The sequence below is a fragment of the Eptesicus fuscus genome, chromosome 16 (assembly GCF_027574615.1).
Source record: "Eptesicus fuscus isolate TK198812 chromosome 16, DD_ASM_mEF_20220401, whole genome shotgun sequence".
NCBI lineage: Eukaryota > Metazoa > Chordata > Mammalia > Chiroptera > Vespertilionidae > Eptesicus > Eptesicus fuscus.
In genome coordinates this window covers 13565945-13588348 of record NC_072488.1, presented here as the reverse complement: position 1 = coordinate 13588348, position 22404 = coordinate 13565945, and the positions used below count along the sequence as shown (strand labels likewise).

Sequence of the window (22404 nt, the reverse complement as noted above, 5' to 3'; positions counted from 1 at the left end):
CACCTTTTGGTGCACGGGATGACACTCCAGCCAACTGAGCCACACTGCCCAGGGCTGGTTGGTGAGATTATGAACCAGATTCAAGGAGCCTGATTTGATGTTCTAAACCAGTGGTCGGCAAACTCATTAGTCAACAGAGCCAAATATCAACAGTACAACGATTGAAATTTCTTTTGAGAGCCAAATTTTTTAAACTTAAACTTCTTCTAACGCTACTTCTTCAAAATAGACTCGCCCAGGTCATGGTATTTTGTGGAAGAGCCACACTCAAGGGGCCAAAGAGCCGCATGTAGCTCACGAGCCGCAGTTTGCCGACCACGGTAACCAAAAGTCAAATGCCTACACAGCCTGGCAGACAAAGTAATACTATTAAAAGTGGGCCAAGGATAAGATGATAAATGGCTTCTGACCCTCAGCCTCAGTGATGGGACACTAGGGAATTGAAAGCACAGGGCCATCTCAGGGAGTAGCAGATACTCAAATCCAGCTAATTATCGCCACCCCAAAAACAGGCCTATTGTTGCCAGATCTTCTGTCCGTACCCATCCCCCAACCCCCAGAGCAGCTGGATATACAGATATTCATGTGGCTGGTGTTTCCTGGCTTTTAAATGTTGACTGCCATCCCAAATTTAAAAGCCAGTGCTGATCCAGACTTGGGCCAAAGGAGACCTCCCTAGCCTCATGGAGAGTGGGCATTGAGGGCTGACTATTTGCCACCTCTTTCCTAAACCTTCTTCAGGCCTCACTAATGTTTGCAATTGAAATCTCACTTGAAATTTAGGGCTTTTTATCTCCCTAGCTCTAATAACTAAGAAAGTCCTAATGAAAGCCCAATTTATAATATAGAAGTCAGTGACTTCACTTAATTTTTCCTGTTATTTTTTTTAACTTTATGATTTCTAGGAATATAATTATACTTAAAGGTTCCATCCAAAGGTCCATAAAGCAACTTGTATACCTTTACATAAAGTGACTATTATTATCTAATATTCTTGAAAGTGATACTATTAAAAGCCATTATAGAACATTCAAGTTCATCAATATAAAAAGGTAAACTTTATATATAAGATTTGATAGCATAAAATTGCACAGATTTTTTACATTAAAAGCAAAATTAAATGATGAAAATATGGGAGTACTTTCTTTTAGCAAATATAATAAGACAAAGGTTTAATGGCCTCGCTTTAAAAAGTTCTTACAAATCAATGAGGAAAACACTAAATCTCCTATAGTAACTGAACGAAAGAAATGAACAAACAATCCACAAAAGAGGAAAATAACTAATTAAGGAACATATGGAGAAACGATTCAACCTCACTAGTAATTACAGAAATGCAAATTGAAACAACAAATGTTATAATCCCCAGCGTAGGCAGGAATGCAATGAAATAGGTACCTCCATGCATTACTGATTGGTAAGCAGTTAGTTAATGTAAATCGAGAGTTCAGTTCAGTTCTGTTAAGCAAATATTGAGCTGCTTCTCTGTGCTAGGAATTGGTGTATGCAGATGACAAAGGTCCACCCTTCCTCTCAATGAGTGAGTGAGTGTGTCCTGTGCCTGAGGGACACAGGTAATTCCATCATTTGGTGGTAAATGGCAGAGGCATCCACAGCATGTGACTGTAAGATCAGATAGCAGGCTGCAGAGGGAGTCCAGCTGGTAGCATGAGCTTCACCCCAGAGGCAGCAGAAGTTACAGAAACAGGGAAAGGACACAATCAGATGCGTTGTTTTTTTTAAAAACTCTGCATAAAAGTCACTGTGGCTCTAATTTAAAATGTAACAGATGAAAACAAACAACCCAATTAAAAATTGGGCAAAGGACTTAGATAGACATTTCTCCAAAGAAGATATACAAATGGCTAATCAGCAGGTGAAAAGATGTTCAACATCACTAGTCATTAGGAAAATACAAATAGAAACCACAATAAGATACCATGTCATATTCATTAGGATGGCTATTATCTTTATTTATTTTTTAATCCTCACCCAAGGATATTTCTTCCAATGATTTTTTTTCTATAGAAAGTGGAGGGAAAAGAGGAGGGAGGGAAGGAGGGAGAGAGAGAGAGAGACTTTGGATGTGACAGAGACACATCAATTAATTGCCTCTGGCACGGGCCCCAACCGAAGGGGGCTGGAGATCGAGCCTGCAACCAAGGTATGTGCCCTTGACCAGGAATTGAACCTGCGACCCTTTGGTCCTGGGGCCAACACTCTAACCACTGAACAAAACCAGCCACGGCTGGCTATTATCTTTAAACTAGGGGCCCAGTGCACAAATTTGTTCACCTTGAAAGGAACTGTGGGTAGTGAGGCTGCAGTGGGCACAGGGGCGGGTCTCAGCCCATCCTCTGCACCCCGGCCCGGCCCCTCCAGCCACACCCCAGATCCCCTGCCTGCAGGTAGCCCCGCTTCCACCGCCGCTGCTCCCACATGCTGACGGTGCTGGCCCTGCTTGCACCTGCTGATGGCGCGGAGCAATTGGGGCCAGTGCCAGCAGTGGTGTGAGTGGGGCAGGCGCTGTCAGCAGGTGCGAGCAGAGGCTGCTACCCTGATCACCACTCAGGAGCAGAGGGAGGTGGAGAAGCCCTCAGGGGCGATTGGGGTTGGCAGCCACTGCTCGCACCCACTGATGGTGCCAAGTGATCAGGACCAGCGCCAGGCGCCGGCAGTGAGTGCGAGCGAGGCTGGTGTCAGCAGCAGGTGCGAGTGCCCAGCGGGACTGCGGAGTGTGGGAGCAAAGAATTTTCAGTAACCACCAGAGGCTTGCCCCCATGACAGCAACCGGTGCCCTGCCTTGGTCTGGCACCCCTGCTCACCTGCTCTACCATCCCACCACAGCCAATGCCCGCCATGTTCCATGCTCTGCCACCTGCTGCCAACATCGCCATGTTCCGCACATGCCCCCTGGTGGTCAGCACACATCATAGCGACTGGTTGGTTGGTTGTTCAGTTGTTCCGCCGTTTGGTCTATTTGCATATTAGTGTTTTATATATATAGATAAAATTTTTTAAAGTAAAATAACAACCCTGGCCCAGTGGCTCAATTGGTTGGAGTGTCATCCTGTACGCCAAAAGGTTTCAGGTTCAATTCCTGGTCAGGGCATGTACCTAGGTTGTAGTTTGATTCCCGGTTGGGGCATATACAGGAGGCAACTGAGCTCATTCTTTCTCTCTCTCTCTTCCTTCCTCTCTCTGTCAAATTAGTAAAATCATATCCTCAGGTAAGGATTAAAAAAAAAGTAAAATAACAAATGTTGCTGAGTATTTAGAGAAATTTGAATTGTTGCACATTGTTGTTGGGAATGTAAAATAGTGTAATGTGGAAAATAATTTGTTAGTTCCTCAAAAGGTTACACTTAGAATTACCACATGACCCAACAATTTCACTCCTAGATAGATACCCAAAAGAATTGAAAGCAAGGACTCAAACAGATACTTGTACACCCTGTTCATAGCTACATTATTCACATTAGCCAAAAGATAGAAAATAATCCTATTGTTCATTAGCCAATGAAAGGATAAACTAAATGTGTTATATACATACAATGGAATATTATTAAACTTTAAAAAGAAATGAGCTCGGCCAATGTGGCTCAGTTGTTGAGCATCATCCCAGGAACCAAGAGGTCCTCAGTTCAATTCCTGGGCAGGGCACATGCCCAGGTTGCAAGGGCTTGATCTCCAGTGGAGGGTGTGAGGAGCAGCCTATCCATGTTTCTCTCTCATCCTTGGTGTTTCTATTCCCCCCGCTCTCTTCTTCTCTCTCTCAAATCCTACATAATAAAAGGGTAATATGTAAATTACCATCACTCTGCTACGCCCACGATTGGGCCAGTGGGAGGCGCAGGGGGCGGGATTCATGGTGGCCAGGGTGGCTGATTGGGCCGGCGGGATGCTGAGCTCAGCGTCTGTGCCATGGCTGTGCTGCGGCACAGAAGGGGCCTCTGGGGCAGCGAGCCCACGTCCTGCTGCGGACCATCAAAAGCGGGGAGCAAAAGCGGGGAAGCTGGCTGTCTGTCCGCTCCCGCACCAGGCCTTTCGAAAGCCTCCGTCATGCCAGAGGCTTTTGAAAGGCCTGGTGCACCAGTGGACAGACAGCCAGCTCCCCCGCAATCGAAAGCGGGGAGCTGTGTGTCCGCTCCAACACCAGCGGACCCCCTGCCATCAAAAGCGGGGAGCAGGCTGCTAGCAATGTCCACGGAGCGTGCTAGGCTTTGCGGGGCAGTGGATATGGCCTGGATGGCAGGTTAGGACTAGGGGACCCTACACGTGCATGATTTAATCATGCACTGGGCCTCTAGTAATAAAATAAAATAAAATAATAAAATAAAATAAAATAAAATAAAATAAAATAAAATAAAATAAAATAAAATAAAATAAAATAAAATAAAATAAAATAAAATAAAATAAAATAAAATAAAATAAAATAAAATAAAATAAAATAATAATAAAATAAAATAAAATAAATAAAATAAAATAAAATAAAATAAATAAAATAATAAAATAAAATAAAAATAAAATAAAATAAAATAAAATAAAATAAAATAATAAATAAAATAAAAATAAAATAAAATAAAATAAAATAAAATAAAATAAATAAAATAATAAAATAAAATAAATGAAATTCTGACACTTGCTGTAACATAGACAAACTTTGAAGAAATTAAGCTAAGTGAAAGAAGCTAATCACAAAAGAACAAATACTGTATGATTGCACTTATATGAGGTACCTAGACTGGTCAAATTCATAGACAGAAAGTAGAATAGAGGTTTACAAGGGCTAGGGAAAGGGAGTAATGGGGAGTGTCTGTTAGGGATGATGAAAATTTTCTGGCATTGGATAGTGGCGATAGATGCACAACATTGTGAATGTTACTGAATTGTACACATAAAATGGTTAAAATGGTGAATTTTATGTTAGATATATTTTACTACAATAAAAAATGCAAAAAAGTAACATGATTTGGAAATTTCAAAAAAATATATGGAAAAATATTCTACCATTTAGAGTTACTCATTTTACTTTTTGGTGATTACCCTCAAATGTTTTCTTTTTTAATATACATATTCATATACATGTTGTATTTTACTAAATTGGGATCACATTATCCATGCTGTTTTATAACTGCCTTTTCCATCTGATGATAGATAGTAAACATCCTAGGCATTTATAGTGGTTAAGGGTATAAGCCCTATATACAGATTGTATAAAGGAAATGATAATAATAGTACCAAACATATGGGTTGTTAAGGATTAAACGAGATCCTAAATATATAAGCATAGAGCCTGGTACTCAATAACAGAAAGCTTTGTTATTATTATTTGTTATTAATATTTATAATCCTTACCTATCCTTTAAGACAGCATGTCTTATAGTATATTGCATAGATACACCATACATTACTTAACTAATCTCCTGTGTTCAACATTTACCATTTCTAAATATTCATTCACATAAATAATGCTGAAAAACTTTGCAAAGAAGTCTTTATAGATAACTCTTAAAAAAAAAAAAAAAAGCAAATTCCTAGAAAGAGAATATTAGGTCAGAGAACAAGCACAGTTTAAGATTTTTGATACATGTTGGTCTACCCTCCAGGTAGACTGTCATATTAAAAAGAGTAGGGGAGCAACTTTATAATAGAAAAAACTGGAAACAATTGTCTAAACCAGCAGTGGAGAACCTTTTTTCTGCCAAGAGCCATTTGGATACCTATAGCATCATTTGAGGGCATACAGAATTATCAACTTAAAAATTAACCTTCTGTATTTGGACAACATTTAATTAACTCACCCCTAGTACCTTGGCAGGGCCAGACCAAATGATTTCTCAGGCCCATGGTCTGGATGTTTCCCACCGCTGGAAAAAGAAGTAGTTTAAATGTGATGTCCACTTATTGGAATATTATACAAGTATTTATAAATATTTTTGCAAAGCCTACAAAAGAAAATAGAAAATTATTATGACTTTACTAGAGGCCCAGTGCACAAATTCGTGCATGGGTGGGGTCTGGCTGGCCCAGCCCCAATCGGGGTGGATTGGGGCTGGGCCTGTCGGGAGGAGGAGATGGCAGGAAGTTGGCTGGCCAGCCCACCTCGATCAGGGCCCAATAATGGCCGGGCTGGCTGGGAGGAGGGGCCGTGGGCAATTGGCCAGTGGGCCCCACCCCCGTTTGGGGTGGGGGGGCCAATTGGGGGTGGGGCTGGCTGTGGGGAGGGGCTGTGAGCAGTGGACCAGCAGTGAGGGCCAAATGTGGTGATGGTGGGGGGGCTGATCAGGGGCCAGCAGCCTGGGGTAGGGGCCATGGTGGTTAGCTGGCAGGCCCTGCCCCTGATCGGAGTGGGGGGGCCGATTGGGGTGGAGCTGGCTGGGGAGAGGGGCCGTGGGCCAGTTGGGGTGGTGGGGGCCCATTGGGTGAGGGACTGGCCAAGGGGAGGAGCCACAGGCAGTTGGCCAGCTGGCCCTGCCCCTGATTGGGGTGGGGAGCCAATCTGGGGTGGGGCCAGGCTGGGGAAGGGTCTGCAGGAGGTTGGCCAGTCGGCCCTGCCCCCTATTGGAGTAAGGGGGCCGGGCTGGCGGGGGGGGGGGAAGGGGCTGTGGGCTGATTGGGGTGCTGGGGCCCATTGGGGGTAGGGCCAGCCGGGGGGAAGGGCCGTGGGAGGTTGGCCAGCCAACCCCACACCCTCCCCCCCAAATCCGGCTGGTTTGCTGGCTGCAGTGGGCATCATAGTGACTGGTCGTTTCGATCTTTACAACGTTCCAATCGCTGGCTTTTTATATATATAGATTTTAAGTGAAACAGCAAGTAAAATTGTATATTTAGTGTAATAATAAAGTTTTTAAATCCTATGAAAATGGAGGAATAAGAAAAAAAAAGATATTATATATATATATATATATATATATATATATAGATTTTAAGTGAAACAGCAAGTAAAATTGTATATTTAGTGTAATAATAAAGTTTTTAAATCCTATGAAAATGGAGAAATAAGAAAAAAAAAAGAAAGTTTGAGTAACAGATCTATAAGTTGTTTTCTTTTTACCATTTTTTAATTGCATTTAATGTGTATACAATGTTTATAACAAAAGAAAAATAATTTCACTGGGAAAGCATGATTTGTTTCTGTATTTTAAGGCTGTTATTGAAATTTAGTTTCACATTGCAAATAGATCTTTAAATAAGCACCCATAATAATGAAACCCATATTTCAATTTTCCAGTTGAAAATTTGTTAGATACAAAGTCACCTTCTTGAGCCTTATCTATATATTCAAAGATTGGAGCTTGGTGATTTCTTCTGTATGGTGTGGAATCAGCAGCAAGATCAGGAGACGTTATTTCCCAAAGGAAATTAATCTAACAGGACTCTGGGAGATGCAGCTACATGTTACCTAAATAGAGCCCCGCTGCTTTTGAGGGCTATGGTCCAGGGAAAGGCCCTAAGTGTTCAGTCATTGGCATGGACCTCATAGACTCTGGGTTCCTCAGTCTAAACCATTTGAGGTGATAGGCAGATTAATGGATATCCCTGAGCCTCAGTTTCCTCATCTATAAAGACTGGGTATAATAATCCTATACCTAACTTATTGGGCTGTTGTAAATTCAAATGCAATAAACCTTGTAAAATGTAAACTTGGTTCCCAAGACTTGTTAGTCCTCATTAAGTGTTAGCCATCATTATTATTATTATCATCTTCTAGTTCACTCACAGTTTATAAAGGGACAGCCAGGCCTAAGGTGATGTAATTTGTAATTCAGGGGGAAGAGTCAAGGATTTGGAGTTTACTGACCGGGACTGTCCTAGTGATTAAAGGATTTACTCATTCAGTGGCCTAGGGCAAGACTATCCTGGAGAAATAAATATAATATGATCCAAAAATGTAATTTTGGATTTTCTAGAAACCACATAACAAAAAGTAAAAAGAAACAGGTAAACTTAATTTTAATAATATATTTTATTTAACCCAATATATCTAATATTATCATTTTAACATGTAATCAATATAAAAGTTATTCATAAAATATATTTTTATATACTAAACCTTTGAAATCCAGTGTGCATTTTATACTTAGTGTAAATTTCAATTTGGAGGCTAAAATTTTAGCTGAAATATTTTATCTGTATTTCATAGAATTTATAGTTGAAAGGTTAGATTCACATGCACAGTTGTTCCAAACCAATTTTTCTCATAACTAAGTCAGGTTTCATTTTTAAAATATAAATTAATTAAAATTATATACAATGAAGAATTCAGTTCCTCAGTTGCATCAGCCACATTTTAAGTATTCAGTAGCTGCATGTAACTAGTGGCTGCTATATCAAGTACAATTACAATGGGGGAGAACATCTATTTTACCAAGTTGTTATAAGATTGTTTATATGAGAAAGTTTTATAGTTCATAAAATGCTGTCCAAATAGATTACTTCTACTCCCAAAGTCACCCAGCTAATGAGAAGTGGCTCAGGGACCAGAATTAGGCCAGTGTAATTTCCATATATGGACATTTGAAATTGAACAATACTCAATGAGCCTTTCAATTTTTTAAAACTATGATCCACAGTGAGAAATATATCTTACATAACAACATGGTATACATAAATGTGTGTGTGTGTGTGCGTGTGTGCATATAGATTAGTAGCCATTATTTCCCAAAGGAAAATTACAATATGGATATCTTAAATTTCATTTATTTATTTTTCTTCCTGATCCCCTCCTTCTTCTTCTCTTCCTTTTTATTTAATGCTGGTCATTACCCAATAAACTGATTTCATGGCCCACTAATGGGTTACAAACCACAATTTGAAAAACACTGATCTTAAGAGTCTAAACTTACGGGCATTTAAAAAATTGATTTGTTTTGTGTTGCAAATAATACCTCTTCTATAACTACCAGTCAGTTCAAAAGGGAGAAAAATTCTCCCCAATATAAATAAGAAGATGATACTATTTTAGATAAGATACAAGGAAACAAGCAAAGTGCCCATTTTTTGGTTAAGTGTCATTTCTTCATCTTTTCAGCAAATGGTTATTCAGGAAGCATTGTCCCTGACATTGTGTTAGGCCTTGGACAGCTGGCCCAAGACAGACAAGATTCCTGCTCACAGAGCATCATCTGTGAAGGAACAAAGTCCTTGCAGCAGTGGCTTAGTCAAGGAAAAAGCATGGGTGTTCCATTTTATTTTTCACACTAGAGGCCCGGTGCACGGATTTATGCACCAGTGGGGTCCCTCGGCCTGGCCTGCAGGGATCGGGCTGAAACCAGCTCTCTGACATCTCCCAAGGGGTTCTGGATTGTGAGAGGGTGCAGGCAAGGCCGAGGGACCCCCACCGGTGCACGATCTGGGGCAGGGAGGGACAGAGGAGGGCTCCAGGGAGTGTCCAGCCATCTTGCCCAGTCCCGATCTCCACACCCCAGCAATAAGCTAACCTACCGGTCAGAGTGTCTGCCTCCTGGTGGTCAGTGCACATCATAGTGACTGGTTGAACAGTCGAACGAACAGTTGGACGCTTAGCATATTAGGCTTTTATATATGTAGATAAGAAGACCAAAGACAGGCAATGGTACAGATATTCAACAACACAATCAGTGACTCAATTAATTACCTTTCTAACCCACGTACTCATTCTTGTCACTTCATGGTCACAAGGCAGCTGCCACATCTCCAGGCATTATGCTCATGTTCTAGGCAAGAAGAAGAAAGAAGCAGAAAGGGGGAATTTTCCCCAAATTCTTCAGATATGGAGTTACCAGATAAAACACAGGATGTCCAGTTAAATGTGAGTTTCAGGAAAATAATAATTTGAATATTATTTGTATTGAAAAACTTAGTCATCATTTACCTGAAATTCACATTTAACTGGGTGTCTTGTGTGTTTTTATCTGCTAACTCTGGCAACCCTGTGAGCACAATTCTGCTTACATTTCAGAACCGTGTTACATGTTCACTCCTATCTACAAGAAAGGCCTATTGAATTAAGTCATTTTTAATGTCCAGTCTCAGTAAAAGAGAAAGGCAAGAGCAGTTGGTCAGGAAGTTGAGTGAGCCAACCTATAGCATCTGCTATATGTCAGGTTTCCCCTGATCCTTGTAGCTCATAGTAAGGAATTTAGATTTTAATCTATGATCAGCGGGAAGCCATTGAAGACTTTAAAACAAGGGAGTGACTGACTAAATCACATTTAAGAAGATGGCTCTCGCTACTGTGTGCAGACTATATGGGGGGAGTGTAAGTGAGAAGTGGAAGGAGCAGTTAGAGGAAGCCCAGATCATATAGAACCTTTGAGAACTCGGCCTGGCCCTCTTGCCATGCCCCGCCTGTCTCAGACATGGACCTTACCTTCCTGCATGGGAATTTCTTGTTCTGCAAAAGGAGGAGTTGGGAGGGATGGTGTATTGGTGCTCCATGCAGCTCTCCCATGGTGATATGTGGGTGAAACAGTGGTCTGCCCATGTTTTTCAGCTGCATGGCTTAGTTGTCAATGTTTGTCCATGTTCTGTTCTCTTTCAACAATAGGGTGTCTGAGAGCTGCATGAAGTACATGGAATGTCAGAACTTTTTATTACAAGTCTGGGATCCTGTGAGACTCCCACAAGGAATATACACTTTTAGCTTCTGTCTCCTTCTATTTATTTGCTTTGCCTTTTATTTAAACATTGCTTTTTAAAATTTTAATTAAAAAATCAGTAAAATTTACCCAAAAGATAAAATCTGCTACCACATAGCAATATTTAAAAAATAACATGGCAGATTTTTATACCCTGACATCTGAGACTTAAAGCGAAAATTGAACAATCTGATTCCAGAGCTAAATACCTATGTGAGAAAGGGAAAACTATTTCCTGCTTCTTTTTTTCTCCCACTCAGAATTTGTTCTAGAAGGCACTCTTGATTCCCCAACTCCCTTCCCTCCCCCACCTGCAGCAGATACTCTTATCTCCCCCTCCCGTTTCTCATTGAATTAAATCAATTGTTTAGTTTTCATTTGGCTTCTCCTTTCTCTCTCTTGTCAGATCAAGTGCTTTTCTGTTTTCCTTGAGGATTACCAAAATGAGCTCTTAGGGAGAAAAAAAAAAAGGTTTCTCAGCACTTTAGCTTCTGTTTCCTTCTATTTATTTGTTTTGCCTTTTATTATCTCTTTTTGCTGACACCCTAGGACACACATGCAGTATATAGACATTATTGACTTTTTCCCTTTTCCCTAATGAAATCTGACTGGACTTCCCACTGGACAGGGAGTGGAAACCTTGATTCTCATCCCTGACCCACCACTAACACACAGTATGACTTTAGGCAAGTCCTTAACTTCTGTGCTTCTTGGGTTTCTTCCCAGTACAGAAAGGTATTAAGTTGTATAACCACCGTGTTTGTTTCTAGCTCTGACATTTCGAAAGTCAGGTATGGAATGCAGCATGTTTAAGTCGCCTCAGGTAGGGAGACCAATGCCGTAACTCAGAGGAGCCTTTCCAAAAGCATTGTTCTACCACAAGAAGCCTAGTTTCTGATGAGGACAGTTTGAAAGTCAGACAAACAGGGAGGACGTAAGATTTAAGAGATGATACAAATGTAGATATACATATAGATATGTGATTACCCCTCTAGAATACCCTTTTTTCATGATATTTTTTCCTTTCTTACTTTCTGCAAATGGTTTTTAGAGCAGAAATAGATTAGAGGAAGGTTTTCAGAGCATATTACATGGTACATTATACACAATGGCCAAAGAGTTCTGTGCCAAAAGGAGTATTGGAAATCTTCATTTGACATTCCACTCCCAAAGTCACAACTCTTACTGGCACATTAAGGTTCTAAGAAGCCCTGCAGTTTACTTTTGTTTAACCCAGTGATCCTCAAACTTGCTTGATCCCAGAGCTTTCTCATAATACCTGTTAACAGGTATAGTGTTCTGTGCAGCATCCTATGGGGGGTGGCAAGCATCTCGTGGTAGAGGCCTTTTGCATCACCTTGCACTCCCTTTGTCCATATTCCAGCCCATTAAACTTCTGCTGTTCCTTCAGTTCTACCTAATCTGAATGGCATCATGATCACTTGAATAAGTGATAGCTTATAGTAATGATCTAATAGTTTAATTGCAATAGGGACAATTAGTCAATCGTGCCAGAATCATGTGTGATTTTTTTGAGATGGAAATTGGTCCATTCATGCATTTGTTTATGCATATTCTCACTCAAAGAATGATTAAGAGCCTTCTGGTTCTGAATGGTGGGTTGGGCACACATTTGTCTCCTCTCCTGCAATCCCACTAAAGTGATAATAAAGGATTTAGTGGAGGAATAAATTCTGAATAGCAGACAGAACAAGAGGGGAGCCATGAGTGATTGCTAGGGCACAAAGAGGAGATAGGAGCTATTAATGGAGCAAATATAGTGGCCATAGCTGAGAAGATCAAAGGGGTTTAGAGCAGAGGAAGGAGCCCATCTGCTGGGAGGCACCACGAAGAGTACTGAGAAGGCTCCTCTGGGAGGAGGTATAAGACTGAGGAGAAAGAATAAAAATCCTCTCTGGTGTGGTTAACCCAGATGGTCTTCAATGCCATTTCTCAGACCAAAAGATAGCAGGATGCTTAACCACAGGGGAAAGTAAAAAGGGAGATGTTTTATAAAAATCCAGGTAGACTGAGAGAACTAGAGCTGCTTGTGGGAGCAAAGCATTCATGTCCAGAGTGACCTGTCCATGCTGGTTTGGAGAGCAGACACCTGTGAAATGGCCTGACCCTGACTCTTGCCATCAGGGCAATTCTTACAAAGAGAATAAGCACAATCTATGTACATAGACGTTCTATCAGCGATCCTAGTGTCTCCTGTGTGAATATAGGGGGCTGATCCAGGATCATCCAATATATTGTTATAAAACAAAATTCAACTGAGAAAATTTTAATCTTACTGGCTTTATTCGGTGATTTATGAATCTGGCAGCATCCCATCTAGCAAATAGAAAGAACCTCCAGGGAGCTATGCAAAATGAAAGACTTGTGTTCAGAATGGAGTGGACAGGGAAGTTACACTAGCAAAATGCAGTTGGTTGTGGCAAGGTCTCCTTCCTCTAGGAGACAGCAGGGTCTATCAGACAGGTGACCTCATTAGTGCTGACCAGAAAAATTCCTGATTGACTAGTTTAAGGTGCCATTGCTGGAAGAGGTGAAAATTGTAATTAATTTAGTAATTAAGTCTCAGTTTGGTGATGTGGGGTTTAGTACAAGTGACTCCATTTAGGGTCTGTTGTCTCTTCTTTAACAATATTAATAGCCCAGCAGCATGGAAAAGAAATATCAACATAAAAAAAATTGACCCCAGAGGAAACAAAGATCAATTAGATAACAGAGGCTAACTTGAATGATAAAGCTCTTCAAAAAGAGTCAGGACCAAGAAGAGGGGGGAATGAAAATATCAGAGAAATAATAAAACAATTCAGAGATGAAAGAGGCATGTGTTTTCTGATTAAAAGAGCCCACCAAATGCCACAGAGAAATTTCTATAGAGATCCATACCTAGATACATTATATTGAAATTTCAGCTCCTCTGTATTAAAGAAAGATCCTGAAAGCTTCCAAAAGAGGAAAACAGGTTGACTACAAAGAACTTAACAATAAAACCAACCTTAGACTTTTCAGTCACTGATACTAGACAACATTGAAGCTAGGCTTTCACATGTCTGGAGCACAGCTTCTAATCTAGAAACTATGGCCAGCAAAGTTATCAACCAAGTGTGAAGAGGAGAAAAAAAAACCATTTCAGATATTCAAAAATTTACAAAAGAGTTTCCCCCTGAGGAAGTTTCCTGAGAACAGTGGGACTAATGGAAGTGTTCCAGTGAAAAGAAATTTGAGAACCATAGCTGTACTAGGGGTCCAGAAAGCAACGAATACAAATGAAAACAGGAAGTCAATGTCTTCAAGAAGGATGGAAAGATTTTCAAGGAATATATAGAAGTGTTAGTGATATGGTGCAAAATAAATAAAAGAGAAAAGCAATTAGAAATTTCTAGAGAAAGAAACTCACAAGAAATTCCTGATTCAAATAAGGCAAATTAAAATGCGCCACAATTTTGACAAGTGGTTATGTAAGAGAGAGAAAAAAAAGTGAAAGAGAGAGAAAATATTCATCTAACCTTGTTCTTAATGCTGGAAACATTCTCCATTGAGTTGGGTGTATTATTCGACCTATAGAGATTATAAATACAGCCCTGTTTGCTGCAGTGAAAAAATATATAGTCATCAGTATAAAAGATCTGCTTATTGATTTTAAAGTTTAGAATCAATCTGTAAACAAAACACAAGCCTGAATCATTCTTGTCCAACCTTGACAATGGAAAGTAAAAGCACAGCTGACTTGGGGGGTGGATGTGAAGAGGAAAAGGGCAGGAAGACTAATAGCTTAATCTTCTCATGAGGAGAGTCAGGTGCCACTGTCTACAGCTGATGGAACAAGTAATAAATTTGCCATGTAAAATTAAACAGGTAAGTAATAAAAAAGTAGAAAGGGATTTTAAAAATCAAGTATTAGAAGGGGGATAGCATAATTTTTCTTACGTGGCATCAATGGAAAGAACCTAAGGTTGTTGCACCAACAAATAACACTATGATTATACTATTTAGAGTCATGAAGGCAAAAGAAATTAAAAACCTTTAAAAATGTTTTTGGGACTTGGTGAGAGGAGAATGATTTGGGGATAGTTTTAAAAAAATTATTATGAGCTATTCTTAACAATTTTATTTCTTGCCATGAGTATATATTACTTTGATTTTAAAAAGTCATTGCAGCCTGGCCAGTATGGCTTAGTGGTTGAGCATCGACCTATGAATCAGGCGGTCACAATTCAATTCCCAGTCAGGGCACATGCCTAGGTTTTAGACTCAATCCCCAATGTGGAGCATGTGGAAGGCAGCCAATCAATGATTCTTTCTCATTATTGATGTTTCTATCTCTCTCTCCCTCTCCCTTCCTCTCTGAAATCTATTATATATGTGTGTGTATATATATATATATATTAAGTCTTTGCATACCTGCCATGTGGCAAGCATTGTGCTATATCAGACATTTAGAAGTGGTAATAACTTTATAGCAGAAGCATCTACAGAAACAAATGATGCTGGGACAGGAGCCCTTCCTGAGGATGCATTTGTGTAAATGGGAAGCGAGGAAGTGGGGCAGGGAATCAGTTCACAGAGTATTTGACCAGTTGATTGAAACTCTTGGTTTAAAAACCCCAGAGAGGTGAATTAGGAGGAGAGGTCTTTAGGGCTCGGGGGCTTGGAGACTTGACAGGGTTCCTTTAGATTAATAATATTCCAGGCAGGCAGATAGAATTACTGACAGTTTGGAGCTGTAGGGTCCTTAGAGAGACTCTATCCAGTCCTTTCAGTTTACAAATGAAGGAAGCTTGGTAGTGGCTCAAATTCAGTCCTTCTGGTTCCAAGGCTAGTGATGGAGCACCAGACTCCTTGAAGCAGGAATCACCATGTATCACATTCCTACTAAGGACCAGGAGCTGTACTGGCCACTTATGCATATTGTTTCATTTCACGTCCACCACAGCCATAGGAAGCAGGCTACACCCATATTGAATTTGAGAAAATAAGGTTTAAAGAATTGAAATAATTTGTCTAAAGCCTAGAACTGGATAGAAGCAGAGCCTAGATGGGAAAGAGTCTGTCTGACCTCGAGGTTCCCGGCCCTTGGTTTTGGTTCATAATTTAAGCCCACATCCCTGTATTGGTGACCAAAGGTAAAAACAGCAACTATTTCATATTTAAGTGTTCCAATCCACTAAGAAGAAAACTAGGGTCCACTCCCAGCACTGTATAAACAAAGCCTTTGATCTGCTTCTGCATTGCCTCACGGCCCACATGGGGGAAGAAGGTCTGTGAGCTGCCCGGCCATCCCTCTTAATTAGAGGGGACCCCAGGAGCCTTCACGTAGCCCCAAGCTATTCTGAGCAAAATAAACAGGAAACAGAAAAGAGGGAGAAGAGAGATAAATTCTCACTGACTTTAAAAGATTTATGCTGACAATATCCCAAGGAGCTTATGAAATGTATTTTTTTTTTTTTTGGTAGAGGAAAGCTGCCGATGAAGAGATAGCTCTTAACTACAGAGTTTCATTGAAAGTGAAAATACTTTAAGTTCTGTCTCTTATTGATAGTCCAGTTGCACAAAATAAAATTCATATAAACATCATCTCACATATTAGAAGTGGAGGAATCATCCATCTTCCAGTCATCTCTGAAAGAGTCCCGTTACTGAGGTACTGAATTACAAGGACAGAATTTACATGTTTTTACACCCATGAAGGAGGAACAGTGGTGCTGGAAGACCCCCAAGTCCCGGCATTTTCAACCTCATTTTCTCCTGCTGGGAACTTGAGTTTCCCGTGTGTGTGTGTGTGTGTGTGTGTGTGTGTGTGTGTGTGTGTGTGTGTCTGTGTGCACATGCGCACATACATGTAAACTTTTTTCTGAGAAGGGAACACCTCCTTTATTTACCTACATTCTTTCCTTCAAAAGCTCGAAAATTGGTTTCAATTCGACTTTCCACCTATTTGAATACATCAGAGTACAATCTCAGACCAGGGCACCTTATGTGTTACATGTGTGGCTTTTTCCTAACCCAGACCATGACCCCAAAATGTCAGGAACAAGTCTGCCCCAGAGGAGTTTCTAGAACTCCCACCTGCTCTGGACAGATACACTCTAATCTAGTACAGAATTGGAAACCCCAGTCAATCCCAGAGTCTGTCCCCAACATGGTACCTTTGCTTAATATGGTAACATACAAGGCCATCATGTTTACATTTAGTCATGCCTAGTGAGGACTGGTGGAGTAGGATGCGGTTGAGTCAGTATTGACCCCCAGTCTCCCACCACACCAGAGTAATCTTCCTGCCGCACCACTCTGATGTCACTGTCCTGCTCAAAAACCTTCTCTGGCTCCCTATTCTTCACAAAATAAAGATGAACATCTTCTGCCAGGAATTAAATCTCTATGGTCCCACACCCACCACGCTATCCTTTCTTATTTCTCAGCCTTCTCTTCATGTACTCCACTCAGTAACCAAGGCCATGATACACTTTCTGCAGTTATGCCTCTCAGATCCTGCACGGTGGACTCTGCCAATACTTTTGTTTTTCTTGCCCTTGAAGACGAGCTCAAAGGTCATCTTCTTTATGAATCTTCCCAATTGAACCTAATGTATCCTTCATGAAGCCTCCCAGCACGCTTTACCTCTTTGTGTCTTGTGACTTAGAACCTCTGCTTTTGATTGCAGTTACTGCAAACACCTCATCACCCCCTCCTGGACCTGATTTCCTTGAAGGCCGGAACTGGGTCTGGTTCATGTCTGTGTCCCCAGGGCAGAGCCAGTGCTTGAGTAGGCATCCATTTAATGAACTTTGAGGGCAGAGGGAATGGGTAAGGAAGCCAGTGAACAAACGGATTTGGTTCAGGTCTCATCTGTCTGTCTTTCTCCTTTCCCATCCCTCTGAGTTCCTGAGCTACACAACTTGGCCACAAGGCACCCTGGTCATTTTTTGGGATAAAGGATACAGTGGGATAATGAAAAAGGAAGAAGGGAAAGAACAGTGGTTAAGAGTTCAGAGACCTGAAGTCTGGTCTGGACTTCCTATTTAAGACTTTGAGTAAGTCATTTTTCCATTCTGATCTCCAGTCTGCTTCCATAGAAAAGCAAGGGCACTATATTACATGATAGTTAACTCCTTTTTAATTCTGAATCTTTGATTCTAATCCTTTTACTTTACTTCTATGCCCATTATAAGAATGTCGCCCCCATTGTAAAACAGAGTAATGATATAGATTATTTACCAAGGGTTGTAGAGCAGTTTCAAAGGCCCATATGCCATGCTTCCTAACATTACAGAGGACTCAGTTTCCAGTATATGCCAATGTCCTCCATCCAGCTCAGAAACAGTCTTGTGCTGACCTCTCCTGATTTTAACCAAAAGTCACATTTACCTACCTCCAGAATATTGCAAATCTCTAATCCTGACACAATGCCTTCTCCTTGGACACTGCTTTGCTTCTCATAGGAATCCCCCCTTTTTATCTGTATCATTCTCTATTGAGGGGGTGCTAGTTCATTTGCCTACTTGGTAAGTCCTGTTATCTGGAGAAGGAGACTAATTTGAGGTGCCCAGAAAGAGGGGGTGGTAAAAAGGCTGAGCTGAACACTCCTTAGCTGGTTCCCGCTGGAAGTGTTGGAGATCTTGTTGGAATTGGCGTCCACTGCCAAGGAGCAGCATCTAATGGTCCAAAACTGCAATGCAGAAGTGTGGCAAGTAAGCTAGCGCACCAGAAGGAATGCCTGGAGCAGTAAAATGGTGCTGTGCTTTTATGCTGACAGTAACCACCAGGAATACAAGTTTCTTGTCAGTCACTGGCCACTGCTACTGGAATTAGGGTTGGCATGCCCCAGAGGGAAACTCAGCCACAGGCACAGCACCAGGTGGAGGTGGGAGTCGGGGTTGGGGATTTGTAGGGATTTCTTTCTGGAGACGAGTTGCAAATTCACATGGCTCATAGACTCGAGAGCAGAAATGAATCTTCAGAGATTTATAAGTTCAGCCAACCCTTCTCACCCTATTTTATAAGCAGAAAACTGAAACCTGAGAAAGTCATTGCTTTGCCCAAGTTCATTCAGCAAGTAAGCAAAGGAGCAGGAGCCAGGATCTTAACTACTTCCTTATATGTGACCCAAATACTTCCTTTCCAAGCACACACCTCTCAAGGAAAACCTTGAACTGGTCATAACTATTTGAGAACCGAGAGCTAATGGATACATTACTGGGAAACTGAATTGTCCAACAATAAATTGAAACTCAGGCTGGCTTGAATGTTATATGGAGAACTTAGTCAGCTCTGATTTAAATTGTGACCTAAAGGGTGCCCTAGATGCCAGAGTCCTGGTTTCTGGGGTGTGGAGGTACCCTACATTGATAGTCACAAGATGGCACTCATGTCCTGGCTCCACTTGGCACATTTATGGAGGGAGTAACTCAGTTAGACTGTCCCCCTAGACCAGTATGTAAATCTATAAGAATGTCTTAGCACTTGGGTTGGGTTTCTAAGGATTAGGTAATACACACTATTCTTCCCCCTGTTGCCTATGGGGGGGGGGGTTGTTAATCGTACCTATTGGATGGCAAAGCATCTGTGAGCGGTCATCTCTAATTTAGAAGACAGTAAAATCAAATAATTGATTATTTAATAGGTGCTTCCTCCCTGCTAAAACTGGGTGAAATGCTCTCCAGGATTATCTCACATAATCCTTACAACCACCCTTTGAAATAGAGGTTTCCATTCCCATTTTACAGGTGATAAGACTCAAGGACGTAGAGCTACTAAGTAGGGGTGCTAAGGTGAGAACCTTGGTGTGCCTGATTATAAAGCCCCAGTCCTCAGTTGCCATTCTCTTACATCAGGTTTTAGATTTTACAAAGATTAGAGAAGGGGAAGAGGGCTGGTGTGTGCAAAGAGAGTGATGAAGGCCTCCAGCATCACAGACTTTGATGCCATTGGTCTCTAATACCTGCTGCAGAGGTGCTGCTGGTCCACCTGTCTGGACACATCTGCAGAGTCACTTTCCCGGTCTCTTGGCAGGCTCCTTCCTCCTCCTCAACACCTCAGCAAACTCCAAGCATACCATCTTGAGCCCGTGGATGAGGAGCAGCAGCGAGCACTGCAGACTGGCCGTCTCCGTTCACAGGCACCTGCAGCCTTCCGGGAGGTACGTCGCCCAGCTGCTGCCCCACAACGAGGCTGGAAGAGAGATCCTCCTGGTACCTACTCCGGGGAAGCATGGGTAAGTCCTTGCCCATTCCAGATCTATTTTATTGAAGACAATTTGGCTTTTGGCCGAAAAAGTTCAGAGTCTATGACATCTACTTAAAACTCACAATTGCTCTTTAATGGGTAGGGACCAGATTGAGCCATAACTGCTACTATTCCCTGGATAGTATCTCACACCCTGGTCTGTGGGGCCCTCTGGCTGCCCAGGCTGGTGGCCTTCCAGAGGCCAGAGGAGCAGCTGGCAGAGTTGGCATTTAATGAGTGGATGTTAAAGATATTCATTTCCCAAAATCCAGACAGAGCCAAGGAGAAAACAGCCAAGGGGAGTGTTAAACAGCCGAAATAAAAGTAATTTAATGTGCTGGAAAGTAGGTTTTACCAGCAGAACTTTGGCGGAAAGGGAAAGAGCAAATTATTGTTTCCACCCTAGCAGAAGCATGGGACCTAGAGCAGAACTGGTCAGGGAGACCACACGGTGTCAGTCTCAAATCAGTAGAGACTGACAACCTTTGTTCTAGAACCTCTAAAACTTACCCAATACTGAAGTGACACCCAATACTCATGTCAGTGAACTCCTCTAGAAGATACCTGCCTACTTCCTGATCTAGAAGTGGTGACATTGAAAAGCAATGTGAACCAGGGCATCTCTGTGGCTGCCTTTTTTCTCATTCCATAAGTGTAAATACCACTGCAAGACCCCAGTTGTGAATGGCTCCAGGTCTGATTACTTTATAATCAACTACAGGTCCGGTGCACAAAATTCGTGCACTCAGGGCTAGGGTCCCTCAGCCCAGCCTACACCCTCTCACAGTCCAGGAGCTCTCAGGGGATGTCCGACTGCCACGGAGGCAGGAGAGGCTCCCGCCACTGCTGCTGCGCTCGACAGCCATGAGCCTGGCTTCTGGCTGAGCAGTGCTCCCCCTGTGGGAGCGTACTGACCACCAAGGGGCAGCTCCTGCATTGAGTGTCTGCCCCCTGGTGGTCAGTGCGTGTCATAGTGACTTGTTCTGCCATTTCGTCGATTTGCATATTAGCCTTTTATTATATAGGATAAGGGTGAGGGATCCTTCTTTATGGCATGTTTGCAGGAGAAAGAGCTCAAATTTCTAGCTAAGGTTAGACTTTGGACTTAGTTTCTCTCTAAGAAAATACCTTGCAGAGGGTTCCCATCTGAACAATGATGTTACCCATCCTTCACCTCCATGGTGTGCTGGACTGGGGGAGGGTGGGTTCTGCCTACTGCTTTCTCAGTAAAGCTGTATGGACTGCTTAGTAATTTCTTGAAGGGGAGATCCATGGACTTCTCTGCTGTATGGAGGAATGCTGCTTCCATGGGCATCTTGGAAAACTGCAGGACACAGGCACCTGTCCAGCAATTCAGAGAGCTCTGGGTATTTGTGTAGAGCTGGATCTGGGTTGCTCAGTCTTGGCATTATTGACAGCTAGAGCCAGATAATTATTTTCATCAACATTGTCTTGTGCGTGGTCTCCAACTTCCCAGGCCTCTACCCACTGGATGCCAGTAGCACCTGCCATGGTTGTGACCAAAAACATGTCTTTGGACACGGCCAGATGTCCCCTGGGGGGTGAAAACATCCCCATTGAGGACCACTGAAATAACCAGAGCATTTTAAAGCTGGGAGGAGCCATGGGATTTACCTGGTTCACCCTCATCAGTTCACAGGTGTTGGAACTGGAACTGATACCCAGGAGAAGGAAGGGGCTTGCTCCATGTCACATGATGAGTGTGTGTTGGCAGCAAGTGTCTTGAGCCCTACAATCAAGTGTCTTGCCAACTGCTGAACTAAGTCCTGGGTTACAAAGATATGTAATGCCCAGTCCCTACCCTTGAATAATAATAACTATAGCTATTACTAATACTTATTAAGTACTTCCTAGATGTGCTAGCCAGTCACTGCTATGCACTTTACATGCAATTTTTTTAAATTTAATACTAAATAACACAATGAAGCAGAAACTAGTATTATCTTCCATTTTATAGATGAGGAAATTCAGTGAGGTCAAATAACTTGCCCAAGATCACTGACTAGACAAGGTGGAGGGGGTCTGAACCTTTTTGCCCTTTGCTGGAAAAGCGCAGTTAGTTCACCGTGGTGCAGCAGGAAAAAAAAATATTATGCTGTGAATCAAACCCCTGAATGTAAGTCATAGTTCACTATTCAGTCATCAGGCAATGAACAGTCATTTATTGGCTATTTTTTATTTATCAGGATTATAGAGGCATGCAAGATACAAAGGCCAGCCTTTGGTGGTCCACCAAAGGATGTTCCAAGAAAGAGCTCTGATTTCAGGCAAATCCCATCCCCTCCCAAACCTCAGTTTCCCCATCTGTAAAATGGGGAATGTGATGCTGGTCCTACTCACATGGTGCTGTGGGGTCAATGCAATAAAGGGCGTAAAGGGTTTTGCACACACTGAGCAGGATGAAAACGTAAGAGACCATTAATACCTTAGTTGGCTCTGTTCTGCTGAATCTTTTGACACAAAAGATTGAGACTTGTCCATTCTCTGACTATGGGTCAGTGTCAGTCCCAATAATCCTTTGGTT

The 22404-nt window shown here is 41.9% G+C and overlaps 1 protein-coding gene across 1 annotated transcript in view; it reads left to right on the top strand.

Annotated features, from left to right (window-relative positions):
* The window catches only part of ALK (ALK receptor tyrosine kinase), a 591773-nt gene that overhangs the window by 292419 nt on the left and 276950 nt on the right, over window positions 1-22404 (top strand). Inside the window, exon 4 of the mRNA XM_008162272.3 lies at window positions 19647-19848. Coding sequence (XP_008160494.2) covers window positions 19647-19848 — 202 coding nt within the window. The remainder of the gene's footprint in view (window positions 1-19646; window positions 19849-22404) is intronic.